Below are 14917 nucleotides of genomic sequence, written 5' to 3'. Positions count from 1 at the left end.
CATCCTCCCCTTGGCCTGAGAGGTGAAGTGAGTTGTATAGTTTAGTGCTGATGCCAGAATTTGCTGCTTTTCATCCTCAGTGAGACCCTGGGGAACAGCATGGGGTGTCACAAAAGGGCTTGTTGGCATGGACTGGGCTGATACTGGAGGGCTGCTGAGCCAAGGGGGCATAAACCCCTCAGTGCTGGGCAGACTTGAGCCTGTAGAATCCTCTCTGTAAGGCAACAGTTGGTCATTCTTTAAGGAAAAAACCAAAATTCTAGGTTTCTTAGTGGTTTCATGTGCAATTAGAATGCTTTATCTGCTGCTCTAGGTAAGAGCTGGTTTTCCTGTAGGTGGTAAAGGAGGAGCAGGGCTGTAGGAGTTGTTTGAAGTTCCTGTGTAGCACCCAGGCAGTGCAGGAGCCATAGGAAGATGGCTGACAGGCAGTGGAAATACGAGGTCACGGATGAAACCATTATTATCCTGCAGCACTGGGGCTTGCAGACTTTTCATTAGTGACCTAGAAGTGGGAGCGAACAGTGAACAAAAGAAGCTGACAAGTGGTGTGAGTTAGGGAGGAGTAGAAAATGCTAGGGAACAGGGCCAGGCTCAGTGGAACAGACATGGTGTAACAAGGCTGGGCTTAGGAGTACAGAACAAGCTAAAGAAAAGGTACAAAGAAACTGGGGCAGCTCTGTGCCATCTGAAGCTGTTGTTTATACCATAAAGACCATTTATCTTTTGTCACATAATTCTTTGAGCTCCCCACTGACACTGCAAAAAAAAGGGGAAGATAAAGGAGACAAAATGTGAGAAATTCTTAAAAGATTACATGTATGAAATGTGTCACATAGGATCTTTCCAGGAGGAGAACTCAGATTGTCTCTTGGTTGTGAAATTACCTTTTAGTTCAGTCATAATTGGAGTAGGATAATTAGACCTGACTGGCCAGAGAATTTTGGCAGAATGTTGGACCTCCACAGAATTGAAGTTGTCTGTCAATGCTCTTAATAATTACTGATTAAGCAAAAAAGTCACATTTTTGTTTTACTATATGCTACAACTAGTGTAAATAGTCATCTGTTGTCATAGTGGGAGTATTATATGAAATCAACATTTAATCTTTAATCCTTCTTTTTTGTAGAATTACTCCATGTCTGTGTATCTGGTTCGCCAGCTCACCTCAGCTATGCTTTTGCAGAGGTTAAAAATGAAAGGTATCAGAAATCCTGATCATTCCAGAGCACTAAGTAAGTAATCAACTTGCCTGTCTGTACTTTTGGAGGGTGGTTACTGGCTCTTTAAAACTAAAATTGGTAATACAGAATAAATTTCCTGTATTTTGAGAATAAAGCCATGCCCAGGGTTTGACAACTTGGCTGTTGGTGAGGCATCACACTCTTTTTCAGTGGGGGTTTTTAGGGAGCATACCAAGAGATCCCATCTGAAATGTGGTTATGGGAATGCCACAAGCACTCCTTACTGTGCTGGGCTGTGAGGTGCAGCTAGATGTCCTGAGTTCTCTTCACCTGTACCTCACTCACTCATAATGGTTTATTTATCTCTTGACATGTTGGGTTGAGTTTGCTCTGTGTGGTTTTACTGCATTTGCAGTCAAACATCAACATCAGATGTTCAGACATTTGCTACTTGCTTATAAGTAGTGAAACTGTTGTTGTTTATGAACTAGTTTCCTAGATTAATATTTTTAGATAGCTGAAAAAAAGTGCATGTACTGCTGAATCAAGGTTAGCATTTGATATAATGACCTCTATGTATAACTTCTGTATTTATTTTAATAGTTAAAGAAAAACTAACTGCAGATCCTGATAGTGAGATTGCCACAACCAGTCTGCGGGTCTCTCTGATGTGTCCTGTAAGTATGGCTGGAAATTTCCAGATAACATTCATATTTTCATCTGTAGTGCAGAATTGGGCTGCTTTTCAAAGGCCTTGCTTTAGAAACCTCACTTGTTTTATATTTTATTAGCAAGCTAAGATAAAATAGTGGGGAGAAGCAGCAGTAACCCAGCTGTGGTTTAGTACTGGATGCCTCAGCTGTGACGCACTGAGTCAAGCTGCTGCTTGTGTACAGTGAGGCCAGTAGAGGGATTAATCTCCTATATTGACATGCTGAGGCTAATCAGGCAGGCTGACAGAATAATTAAAGGATGGAGTGATAATTAAAACCTCTTATCTCCTCATCTTGGTGGCTTTGCCTATACTGCAGATACCGAAGCAAGCAAAAAAACAGGCGATCACCTTATAACAAGGTAATGCTGCCTTGGAGGCTCTCTTCCCAGGAAGAAATTGGTCAGAGTGTAGCAAGACCTGGAGCTCAGGAAAACACCTGAAATACTGGGTTAAAAGAAAGTTATAGAAGAATCAACTTCAGTTGATTGTTTAATTAAAATGAAGTCTTCCAAATAATGTTGTCTCAGGTCCATTAGAAGTGTTTCTGACTGTTCTCAGTGTGTTGAGGCCTTGGAGCAGGGCTTAATTTTTCCTTTAGGAGCACTGTGTGGGTGCTGTGATGGGGTGGATTTACTTACAGCACCGTTAGCCCCAGGCACTTCTGTAGTGAGCAGCAAGAGTTTCACCAAGTGCCTCTGCATTCATTGTTAACCATTCAGGCCTGTTTCTCTGTCTTCTGTTCTGACACCCTTTAAATGCATCTCCTGCAGCTGGGAAAAATGAGACTGACAATCCCGTGCCGGGCTGTGACCTGCACACACCTGCAATGTTTTGATGCTGCTCTTTATCTTCAAATGAATGAGAAGAAGCCTACCTGGATCTGCCCTGTCTGTGACAAAAAGGCAGCTTACGAGAGCCTAATACTAGATGGGTAAGAGACTGGCTTTGCAGATCACACAATTACTTAAAATCTTTCATTATGTACTCAGTAGCTACTTTTGTGACTTGAAGTTAGCCATTTAATACTACTTTTGGTCAAAATACTTCAGACTGGAGGAACCATTAGATTCCATTAGTTTCTCTTCCCATAATGACCTATGTAAGTTTATGTCCTAAGTGCACTATCAAACTCCTGAGTATCAGTGTATTTCTTCTGGATAAATGTAAATGCAACATAAAAGGACAGGTCTTCCTTTTAGATGTCTCTATCCCTGAAAGGTGTTAACTTCAAAATGTAACTTCTAACTCATAACAATTGCCTGACTTGGTTCAAGAGGTGATGTATTCTGCTTCAGAATGGAAATCTGTGCATTGCAGTAGTGTTGGAGTGAATTATGAATGGGTTGGGATAATCTTACTTTCTGATATCTGCAAAGGCTGTAATTACAGCCTTTCAGATAAAGAGGAACTAGGGGGAAAGGAAACACAGTGGGTAGAAGGTGATCATAATTATCTTCTTATCTGTGTCTCCTTTTCACTTAGAATAAAAATGTCACTTAGAATCAGAATTGAAACTTTATTTTTTCAGCCTCTTTATGGAAATCCTTAACGAATGTTCTGATGTGGATGAGATCAAATTCCAGGAAGATGGCTCCTGGTGCCCCATGAGGCCAAAGAAGGAAGCTGTGAAAGTGTCAAGTCCACAGTGCACCAAAATAGAAAGTATGTACATCTGGGTACCGGTCACAAACCAGCACAAAATCTTGGAGACTTAGTTGTAGCTTGGATAATGCGTGTGGATGTTGGTGTTTGTTTTGTGGAGGGCTTACTACTTCTAATCTTCCTGTAATTTAAGCTAGAAAAGAAAGAGTTGTATCTCTAAGAGTGCATTTTTGGTCTTTGTCTTTGCTCTTTATAATAGCAGTTAAGAAAATGAAAGGTTGCTTTTGTTTTACATCCTTCAAATGATAAGTGAAAACAAAAGTTTGTTCTTTAATAGTCTCAATGTGACACAGAAGAGTCATAAAGCAGGTACTGGGGCAAATATTAATTGTAATGGCCAGGAAGGTGATCTAGTATACAGGATCTGGGTTCCCAGTTCTCTTGCAAATAGAAACTGCTGACATCACCATCTTTTGGAGAACAATGGTGTTTTATTTTCTTCTTCAGGCTCCAGTGTTGTTAGCAAACCATGTTCCGTGACAGTGGCCAGTGAGGTAAACAAGAAGAAGGTTGATGTTATCGACTTGACAGTGGAAAGCTCTTCTGATGAAGAAGAAGATCCTCCAGCCAAAAGGAAGTGCATATTTATGTCTGAAATACACGGGAGCCCAACCAAAGGGTTTGTCAATTTTAAAGTTAGTTGTTACTCTGTAATGTCTCAGCTAAACTGATCTGTAGAGAAATGTACTTGGAATCCAGCTCTGTGCTTTTAGAGGAGAATGTCTAGGACTCTCCTGTAGAAGGTTGTATTGATGCAGTAACTTTGTACAGGCAAAACGCTATTAAATAGATTTTCACTTCACAAAAGAACTTCTTTTTTGCGCTGACTGTTGCTGTGTTTGCAGAGACATTTCTCCTTAGAAAAGGGATCTGACTAAGCTAGTGGGCAGTGTTCTCCTGAGAAAGTAGCTTATGCCAAGTGGAGGAACTTCATGCATTCTTGCTGCGTTAGTGTCATCTTAAAGGCTTTTCTCTTGCTGTCTGCTGTATCCTCTATCTAATCTGCTCTGGTGCCCAGGGAACGAGACTGTGTTGTGTGTTTCATCCATCCTGTCAGTCTTGGAAGGGAGCCACTTTGCTGTTTTGAATCAAGATGAGCTTTTCCTCCATCTCTCTGTTAAATTCTGGAATGTCTTGGATGCTGTTGTTGGCTGTGGTCATCAGTCAGTCCTGCACTTTGATTAGCACAACCAGTGACTTCCCAAGTCCTCTGGCAACCTCCATCTTTGTAGTCAGGCCTGACTTTGGCACCAGGCTTGACCAGCTTCTCTGCTGCTGTGCCCTTCTGTCTGTCCAGCCTTCTGTCTGTCCTGGTTTGTGCACCTCAGCTTGGGTGCTGCTTGTGGCTCCCATGTTTCTGCTCTTGGCCCATGGGGCACCCCAGACCTGCAGGGAGTGAGGGCCACTGGTCAGGCTCACCAGCACTCACTGCTCCAAGCTCAGCTTTCAGTACTGGCTCATCAGTTACTGCTGTGCTGCCTGCATGAGGTGTGTGTCTCTGTCTCTCTGTGTAGTGGCTTATGACCTGTACTAAAATAATAATATTAATAATAAACCAAATCCCCTTCTGTTTTGAAGGTTCCCCTTCTGTTTCAGAAGTAATGAGCAGGTGTGGTGAGTCTCTAGTCCACAGGAATGTCTGTGTGGTCCTTGGTGAGCAAGTAGTTGGTCATCTTCAACCACTTTCAGCAGTGATGCTGCAATGCTGTTGCTTTTTTGTGAGGATTGTGGAGGAGTCCTTCTGCAAGAGACTCTTCCTCACTTTTACAAGAAAGTGTAGCTACAAATACATCTCTTAATGAAGTTTCAGAAGGCACCAAGACTTCCTTCCGTGCTCCTATGTTTGAGATGGCTACCTGCAACTGTAATTGTAGGAGGACTGACTTCTTTTCTCTCTATTACCCATGTATTTTCCTTGTTTTTTGGTTATGGATATGGCATATTTTTATTCTTCAAATCCAGATTAAAGTGAGGCTTTTGGAATATAGCTTATCTCCTTTAAACAGTGTTGTCTGAGTGCTAGTTTTGGGAAAACTGGGGTGTCTTCTTAAAGGAAGCAACAATACAGGCTGAAGGGTGAGAGGCGCCTGAGAAGGGAGGGTCTGAAATCCAAGGTTCTGACATCAGAAGTAGGTTAACAGGTAGGAGAGTGTGGGAAGGAAGATGAATGAGTAACACTAAAGGCTGGAGGGAGCGATGCAGAGCATCTGGGAGCAGAATTCTGTGTGTTTCCACCTGACTTGGTTCATGAACTGTTCTGTGCACGTGGTTGGTGCCTGGGCACCTGTGGCAGTGTTTGTAACGATGCTGCCAAGAGATCAGGCAGCATGAGGGGAAGCGGAAGGGTTGTAACATGCTCCTTGAGGGCTGAACTGGAGGCTGTGAGTAAATACAGATGTATATTTAACTCCTACCTGTGCAATCTGTGTCATCGTGTGGGGCAGGATAATGGTCAGTTGTGCCCTTGGTGTAACAGGTGGGCACTGAGCAGCAGTTCTGTGGAGAAACCAAATGGAACACTCTCCTCCTGGCTCTGGTCACCTTTACATCCCTCTGTGGGTGCTCACAGACACCCCTTTGTCTTTGATGTTGCCAATGACTCCAGCACTGTACTTTGTTTTAATGCCAACTTGCTCTTATGTCACAGCTGCTGTTGAGAGCCGAGATACGGTCATGTTATTATGAAGACTGTTATGAAAAAGGAAATTAGAGTGGAGTACTGTGTAGTGAGTAGCCACACTGTAGTTGTGTTGTCACACGGTGACTTGTGAATGAGAGTGCACAGCAGTGCCTGGTTTCCCTTGTGCATCTAACAGCCAGGTTGTTTGTAATTTCCCATGCTGTTTGAAACAGGGTTCTCATGTATCAGCCATCTACTGCCAGAGTGCCCAGCGTGACGACGGTCGATGCTGCTGCTATTCCTCCTTCATTAACAGACTACCCAGTACCATTCCATCACCCACCAATATCCAGTATTTCATCAGACTTGCCAGGTAGGTGCTGAGTGTTTTTCATGTATGTTTCTGACAACAGTATTAATTTATGGGGTGGGTAGAAATTGGAAGAATTTATTAACTCTTTGATTTTGTTTTTAATGGAACAAGTCTATATGCAGTATGGCACTGATGGGATGTCTGGACAAGCCTAGTACAGGCTGTCTGCCCATTTTCAGATTGCATTTTGCAGCAGTGATGTGACAAGCACTGCTTTTGGGGTACAAACTGGCACTTGAGCACGGCAGCCAGAAACTGCTCTTGCTGTGCTCAGCCAGACTTTGTGTAAACATCTGGTAGTTACATGTTTGTAGATGTGAGGGAGAGTAGTTGCTTGTTTTAGTTACTAGAGGTGTGAGGGTGCTAACTCATCCCAGCCCTCAGTGTAGTTACTCTGCTAGCTGATTGTAGTGGTGCTCTGTCTAGACTGTATGAAAAAGGTTAAGGTGAGCTACAATCTGTGAGCTGACCTCTATTGACTTTCTTTACCTAGACATACCCTAAATGCCTATGATGTATTCTTCAACACTGCTGCTAAATATCAGACAAAAGGTGGGGATACTGATTGTTTTCTATCCTGGCTCCTTGAAAAGAACAATGTGTAAAGGGACTCTGGGGGTTCTCTTGGCCGGCTGTAACAAACCCAGAGCCCAGGAAGTGGTGACTTGTGGTGACAGGTGTCACTTTGGCCTCCTGTACTTCCCTTTCCCTGCTCCATTGCCTGTCTCCATTCCTCCCCTGCAACATCTCTGGGTTTTTTCCTCTTCTTTCAGCACCAGTTTGGTAATGAGATGGATATCATTCCCCTTGTTTCTCTGTCCATTTTGGCTCCCTTACTGCTCCCTCCCTCCACTTCTCCCTTGTTAAGAAATCAGTTGTCTTCCCAAATTGGATAGGAGAATAAGCTGAGAGAACAGAAGTCTAGAACTGTTGTTCAGCTCCTACCAACTGAAGTTCTAGAACTTGCACAGACAAAAGAAGCTGTCAGTTCTGTAAATGCAGCTGACTTTTTAAATCTCCTTCAAAATTTTTCTCTAATGGAGAAGAGGAGGAGAGATGTCACAGGCCAGAAGAGATTTGGAGGTGATGGGAGAGGGAGGGAGTATATCATTTCTTTCTGTTGACATAGCAAACACAAGGCCAATATTTAGAAAAAAAAAAAAAAAAAACAACCAAAAAATTTGGTAATTTCTTATTGGTTTTATAATTCTAAACATCTTGCCCTAAATGCTTACACGCAAATGGTGTTTAAGATGGACACTAGTTGTCACTGGTCTTGGAGGATATACATTGAACTACTTGTAGTTTCCTCTTCTTCATTCCTTTTATTTGTCTAGACACAAAACGGGGATGATATTAGAAATGTTTCCTTATTGGCTGCCCGTGGGTGGAGGAAGAGACCTGCTGCTTGTTTTTGGACTTGTGCATGTTGTGACTTTACTTCATTCCAGCATCTTTAATGTGATGACACTCTTCATGTCCCAGTTTGGCCAAGTCAGGTACAATATGCAGTGAAACTTGCATTAATGAACCAACAGCTCCAAATGGCAACCTCCATCTAAGCAACCACATTGAACCACACTGCAGTATTCAGTGAATAATACATCATTATGTCATCCTCATTATTAAAAAGAGCCACCTGTACTAGATAATTCGTTTTGCTGCTGCCTGAAGTAGTCGTTGAGAGTGGTGTCACAGTGGTATATTCCATTTAGAAAGTCTGTATGAATTGCAAAATCTGTTCTACAACCACCAAAAAAAAAATCTTTAAATTTGTTGTGTGTGAATAAAGGAGAGACTTGTCTACTTATCATCCTTCTCTTCTTCCTAGGTCTGGATTTTCTTTCGCTAATCCCAGTTGATTCACAGGTATGTTTCTGATCTCTTGTGGGGCTAATTTCCAAGCCTGATTTTTGTGATGTTGTGCTCCAATAACTGTCAGGGTGCCATCGTCCAAACTGTGTTTGTGGCTCACTTGCTTAGACCTAACCAAAGTCTAGGAAAACCTAGCAAGAGCTAGTAATAAATATGCACTAAACAAAACTGAGTTTAGCCTTTCCATGATGAATCCAGGCCTGGAAACTCATTCTTTATTGATAGTTTCCTTTTTAAAATAAGTATGTGCTCAGCACTCACTTGAATGTACCCAGAGTGTATTTGAGGCCCTGGCATAGGCTGCACAGAGCAGCTGTGGCTACCCCATCCCTGGAATTGTCCAGGCTGGGCAGAGCTTGGAGCAACCTGGGCTAGCAGAAGGTGTCCCTACCCATGGCAGGGGATGGGATGAGATGAGTTTTGGGGTTCTTCCAGCCCAAACCATTCTGGAGAACAAAAAGGGGGAGGGAGGTGAGGGAGGAGGCTGGTGGCTGCCATCCCCGCTTGGTCACTGCTCCGCAGAACTCCGGTTCTCGCTGTGGTCCCGTTGCGTGGGGAAGATGTATCTTGAGAGCGTACATTTCCCTCGCGCAGTTAGTCTCTTCACTCTTCATTGTTTGTTTCAAGCAGTACTGTCCTCCTATGTTTTTGGATAGTCTCACCTCAACCTTAACAAGCAGCACGCCTGGCAGCATCATCACCTCCACCAGCCACCACGAGAGCAGCACGCACGTTAGCTCCTCGGGCCGGGCCGAGGCCGGCGTCATCACCAGCAGCGGCGGCAGCGCGCCCGACATCATCTCCCTGGACTGACCCTCGGGGCAGCACAGACCCCGCAGGCATTGCACACAGCTGCTGCTGCTCTTCTTCTCCCCCCCCCCACCCCCCCATCTGGAATTCCAGCACCTCGGAGCTCACGCTGATATTTATTGTGAAAGGATTTCCCTCCTGGGAGAGTGGGGTGAATTTCGCTGATGCTCAGAAGATAGGATGGTTCTTGGTTGGGCTTTTTGTTTTTCTTTCTCCTGCTTGTTGAATAGATGGTATAGAAAAGGCCCTTTTGAGAATACATGTTCAAGCTCTTAGTTTGTTCTGGGGATACTGACTTTCTGTTGTGTGGATTCCATAAGTGCTTTTTAATTTTGTTGTAAAAATACAGCAATAATGTAAAAACAAATGATGTTTTTTTTAATAAAGAAAAGCACTTACTTGCTCTAGAACAGCAGTTAGGAAAAAGGTGCAGAAGTGTAGGAATTAGTGAATTTGTAATATTTTCACTGGGGCCTGTAATAAACTTCATTAAGAGAATGAAGCTTTGAATAGCCATGACATGTGTTTTATGTCTTGTTCCCCACCTCCCCCTTATCTGGGGACATACAGGAAGCCTCTATAAATGGAGTTGTTGGGGTTTTTTTTCCTAGTTTCATGTTCCAAATGCTACAAGAGCCTAAGCTGTGACCTCTTCCTCTTTATGTTCTTTCAGCTTGGAAGGGGACAGACTATCTATGCAAACCCTGCATCACACAGTCTCTGTGCTGCCATGTTATAATTGGGACACCTTGACACCACCAAAAACTCCTGGTATACCGTGGAATGTACAGCTGCTTTCTGTGGCAGCTGTAAGCAGATGAAATAGGAAGGACTTCCTCCAGTGCAGGAGTGTTTTCTAGGATTTCCTAATTATGGTTTCTCTCTCCTCAGCAGCTGTTGTATTCCATGTGGACTGTAAGGGAGGCTTGGCTTTTTAGGAAATAGAAGCCATAGCTGCACAGTGTACCCACCTAATTTTGAATTGTGTGTTTAGGGCTTAATGATGCTTTGCCCCGCATTTCCTTGCCTCCTGATTGTTGCTTTTCTACTTCAAAGGGAACAATTTCCCTGTTTTACTCCTCTGATGACCGTGCTGCTTTGTTAGTGTGTACGCGGTGTCTGCCCACACACACCTGGGGATAACCTCAGCAGTACTGTATGTGGAAGAGGTTACAGACTAGGAAAACCAAGTCATTTCCATGGAGCTGGAATAATGGTATTGTCTATGTATGCTGAAATAACAGCTTTCTCAAGTGTTGCGTTTCTGTTCGGTAACTGTATTTGAGATCATTCCTTCCCTAATGACCAGATCTTACTTTTTTGCTAAGTTTTTGTTCCTTTTTTCTTACCTCCTTAGTTGGATGTCTGGTGCTTTTTGCCTTCCAGTACTGTTACAGTATTTGAACCAAGTACATGGATGAGGTATATTGAAACAGGATGTTTTGTAATTTTTGTCTGCTCTGTACCCCTACCTTTAATGCTGCATTACTGTTCCTTATTGCCTTTTTTGTATGATTTTTCACGCAGTCTTGAGTTCACATGTTGGTCTTAATAGTGCCCCAATCTTTCTTTTCTTTTTTCTTATCAGTTTAATATTTTGTACCTGTTAAGGATCAGTTTTTATCATGATTTATTTCCAATAAAACCATGCTTGTTACAAAATTTTTCTTGATGGCCTGCAGCAGATCAGTGCTTTCTGCATCACCATTGCACGTCGACTTGACCTGTAACTAGAGTGTAGAAAGAGGTTCCAAGAATAATTCTGAATAAAAGTTTGAAACTGGTCTCTGCTGAAAATGCTGTTTGTGCTCTTAATGTCAAACTCGAGTGTGGCTGAACCTGGCTGAGGGGGTGAGAACATCTTGCATGTACATCAGGAAAGTGAAGTGAGGACAAGTGTCCTTAGGATGTGCTCTAAACCACTCAGGGTGTAATAAAGTACAGCTGCAATTTTGTAAATTACTGTGCCCCATGTAGCAGGCAGTAATTGGGGCTGAGGCAGGGTTGTGTTCTTCAAACCTTCCAGAGCCATGACAGCAACAGTGCAAGCTGAAGACACTTCAGCCTGAATTGTCACAAGCCCTGGTGTGTGTGCTTTTCCTGCAGTGCCAGTGAAGTACAAGGCTTGTGTAACCCCTGAATCCTTTACCTCTGCTGAGGATGAGGGAGTACCAAGATGTCAGAGCAGTGCAGTGTCCCCTCCCATCCTCCTGCTTCCACAAGAGAGCAAGGAATTTGTTGGGATGGGTGGGGAGGGGGTCAGGGCTGCAGCTGAGGTGGGGCCTGCGCCACTCCCGTGCTGCTCAGCCAAACTGGCCAGTGTAGCTAGGTGTGGCTTTGGTTTATTTCCCTTTCAGCAAATCCTAAAGCACATCAGAATGTCTATCCAAGAACTTCCAACAAGAAAAGGTTGGAGAAAAGGTTAATAGGGTCTTGCCTGTTCCTTTCCCCTGTGGGAGTTGATGGTTGCTGCTTTGGGTGGACTGTGTCAAATACACTTTGGAGCCAGCTGCAGAAGGGCAGCGAAGCTGCTGAGGGGGTTAACACACGAATCCCCCCCGCTGCAGAGGTACCAGAGGTACTTGCTCCACACACTGGCCTTCCCCTCACCCATTCATTTGCTAGGATTTTCTCTGCAGTTCTGGAAGTGAGCTAGCTGCTAAAATCTACTGACAGGAAGACTCTGCCTTCTTAAAGGCTCAGCCTGAACTGGCTTCTGATTTTCATATTTGCCATCACACAAAGCTGTCAGAGAGCCATGGAGGCAGCACTTTGCTGCCCAACACCACCTCACCTGCTCCAGGAGATTGTACACCCATCCAGCAGTGGGAACAGGCATTTCCTGAATTGGAAAGTAGTGTGACACAGCCCCAGGACAGTGTCCATCCCTGTGCTGGCCCTGCTGAGGCACCTCCAGTGCTGGGGACAGCTCTGGGCCCTCAGGACAAGAGAGACCCTGAGGGGCTGGAGCGTGTCCAGGGCAGGGAACGGAGCTGGGAAGGGGCTGGAGCCCCAGGAGAGGCTGAGGGAGCTGGGCAGGGGCTGAGCCTGGAGCAAAGGAGGCTCAGGGGGCCCTTGTGGCTCTGCACAGCTCCTGACAGGAGGGGACAGCCGGGGGGGTCGGGCTGTGCTCCAGGGAACAGGGACAGGAGGAGGATGCAGTCCTAGGCTGTGCCAGGGGAGGTTTAGGTTGGACATCAAGAAATTCTTCACAGAGGGTGATTGGGCATGGGAATGGGCTGCCCAGGGAGGAGGTGTCACCATCCCCAGGGGTGTTCAAGGAAGGAGGATGTGACAGTCAGTGCCAAGCTCTGGGTGGCATGGTGGTGGTAGGGTCATAGGTTGGGCTCAATGACCTCAGAGGGCTTCTCCAATCTAATTATTTCTGTGATTCTGAACTGCCAGGCTTTTGCTATCCATCCCCCAGAGCACAGAGGATTCCTGTTAGGAAATCAAAGAGCACACATTTTGTCTGAGAGGACAAAACTTGACCATTCAGCAAGAATTCCTGTGAGCAGCAGTGACAGGAGGCGCTTGCTAGGTTAAAAATAATTGTGGTCTAGGCAAACTGTAAAGAACACCATTAGGCCTTGGTGGCTTTTTATTAAAGTGTGTTTTTGACACGGGCAGGAGTGTGTCAAACGAGCAACAAAACAGACAATATACAGGCAACAACAACCACATAAGTCAAATTTGGATATCATTTTTGGCCTTTTTTAATGAGTTGGTCATGTCATTGCCACACTTTGTTAACACTGTGTATTCAATGTGACAATCTAAAAAATTTCCATTTCCTTCCTGGTTTTAAGAGGAAACTGTTGGGGCAAAACTGGGCATCACACACCATGAAAAAGAACTGATTACAACTTACCTAGGAAGTTATCCACAGGTGGAACACACTCCTTGAAGCCTTTGCCTTTACCTGTTTTCCGCCACAACTTGCCAGGGATCTCCAGGCAGAATCTGCCAATGATCAAAGATGCACTGGAAAAACCTGGCTGCCAGCGTCGGATCTCAAATTGGCAGTAAAATCTAGTGGGAAGAAAAAAAAAATAAATTAAAAAGGGATGAGCCATCTACACGAAAAAATAGGACTGGCTTATTGTGAGTTTTTGTATAGACACAACCCTAGAACACCCTAATGGTAGCGAGGAAACAGCTGCTTTCCAATTAATTCTTTGAAGCAGGTAAAAGTGAGGCCAACTCCCACTTGCAGAAAGATCTCACTGTCCAAGTTAATTGGCAATTAAAAGGCAAAATTCAATTCAGATAGACAGAATGGGGATATGGAGAAAAAGGTGTTTCACTTGTCACAGGAACTGACCTGGTCAGCTTGAGCTCCTTGGGCTCTTACAAGCACCCAGAAGTGTTAATTCAGTGTTCAGAAGTGGCCAAGGTGAGAAATGGAGTGCTTGCACCTGTCAGCAAAGGAACAGGACACAAAACAATATGTTCAGTGACAGCCTGTCCTTTTTCATGGACGTGTGCAGTGTGGGTCTATTATTGTCACATCAATTACTGCAGAGAAGGTTCCAGAAGGGGAACAGGAACAAAGCCCTCAACACACTCAGCCAGGCTCGGGCCCTCCAGCGTGGGAAAGGCAGCAGGTACAGAGGGCTAAAAATTAAACCTGGGAAAAAACCTCCTAAATGCTCAAAACCAGCCATGCAAATATGTAGATTATTATTTCAAGAAGTTAGATTGCCAGTTTAGACTTTATAAATTGGCCATCTCTCATTTCACCACTGATTACTTAAGCAGGCACCACACTGATGCTTTGAAAGGAGCCACCTCCAAAATAAAACATGGCATTTCTTGCAGTTTTTCCATGTGAGGAGTTCCAAATGTGCCCCGTGAAACCTCCCCATGCCACAGGACACTCCAGGAGTGCATTTTTAAAAAGGGAGGAGTGAAATGGGACACACAAACAAAGCACAGTACCACAGGAAGGGCTCTGTACCACACCGAAAATTGTTTCAGTGGCAGCATAAGAAAGATCACATTATTTTAAAGGTAGCCTAAGGATTGGCAAGGGGATGTCCTATCATGGAAGCTCCTTTGGCTGGCACAGTGTCCTCCTTTTAAAACTTCAAATTTCGACTAAATTTTCTATTCTGCTGCTGCTGGTGACCCAACTCTTCCTCCCAGGCTTGCTGCAAAGGAAAATCTTTGCTTAAAATGATGGAAGCCCAACCTGAAAAGAAAAAGTCTGAGTGTGCAGGAGCTGCCACATCTTTCTGGCACCCTCTGCTGGCACCAAAGCCTGGAGGAGCTGGGTGCCAGGAAAAAAGGAGTAAATTATCTGAACTGGAGATGCTCTGAACTGAGGATGTACAGGACAACAGGCTGACAAGCAGTCTGATAAATACTGTACCAAAATAACCATCAGCTTGGCTTAGAAATATCTCTACAGCTGCAAAACTCCACTTCTTTGCCAGGATAGGCCTCACGAGTCATAGAGGTGGAAAAAATTCTCCATTTTGCTCTTTTGTCCTTGCACTCACATCCTTCAGCCCTGATGGCCAAGACATTTTTTAAGCAGCTGGGCTAGTATATTGCCTGCCCACCACCCAGCACTGTGGTCTGGAATTAATTTTTAAAGCAGGTTTTAAATCTTCTGATTGCCTTTAAGATACTTAAGACAAATTGGTATGTAAAAAGCTAGGCTCAGTGATAAACAA

At 44.2% G+C, this 14917-nt stretch overlaps 1 protein-coding gene across 8 annotated transcripts in view; it reads left to right on the top strand.

Annotated features, from left to right (window-relative positions):
- Positions 1-11033, top strand: part of PIAS2 (protein inhibitor of activated STAT 2) — a 28041-nt gene extending 17008 nt beyond the window's left edge. The window contains exons 7-15 of one of the 8 annotated variants that reach the window (XR_008535865.2): positions 1127-1232; positions 1785-1858; positions 2667-2827; positions 3425-3558; positions 4006-4177; positions 6412-6551; positions 7045-7103; positions 8383-8420; positions 9083-9182. Coding sequence is in view for 4 of the 8 variants with exons in the window: in XM_054652130.2 (XP_054508105.1) it covers positions 1127-1232; positions 1785-1858; positions 2667-2827; positions 3425-3558; positions 4006-4177; positions 6412-6551; positions 8383-8420; positions 9054-9239 (1011 nt within the window). In the remaining 4 variants the exon portion in view is untranslated. The other 7 variants (XR_008535864.2, XR_013179743.1, XR_008535866.2 and 4 more) reach the window with 7 other exon arrangements.
- Positions 11034-14917: the final 3884 nt, after the last annotated feature.

Source organism: Agelaius phoeniceus, chromosome Z (genome assembly GCF_051311805.1).
Source record: "Agelaius phoeniceus isolate bAgePho1 chromosome Z, bAgePho1.hap1, whole genome shotgun sequence".
NCBI classification, from domain to species: Eukaryota; Metazoa; Chordata; class Aves; order Passeriformes; family Icteridae; genus Agelaius; species Agelaius phoeniceus.
Note: the sequence above shows the minus strand (reverse complement) of the source record. Positions and strands in the feature narration are given on the sequence as shown.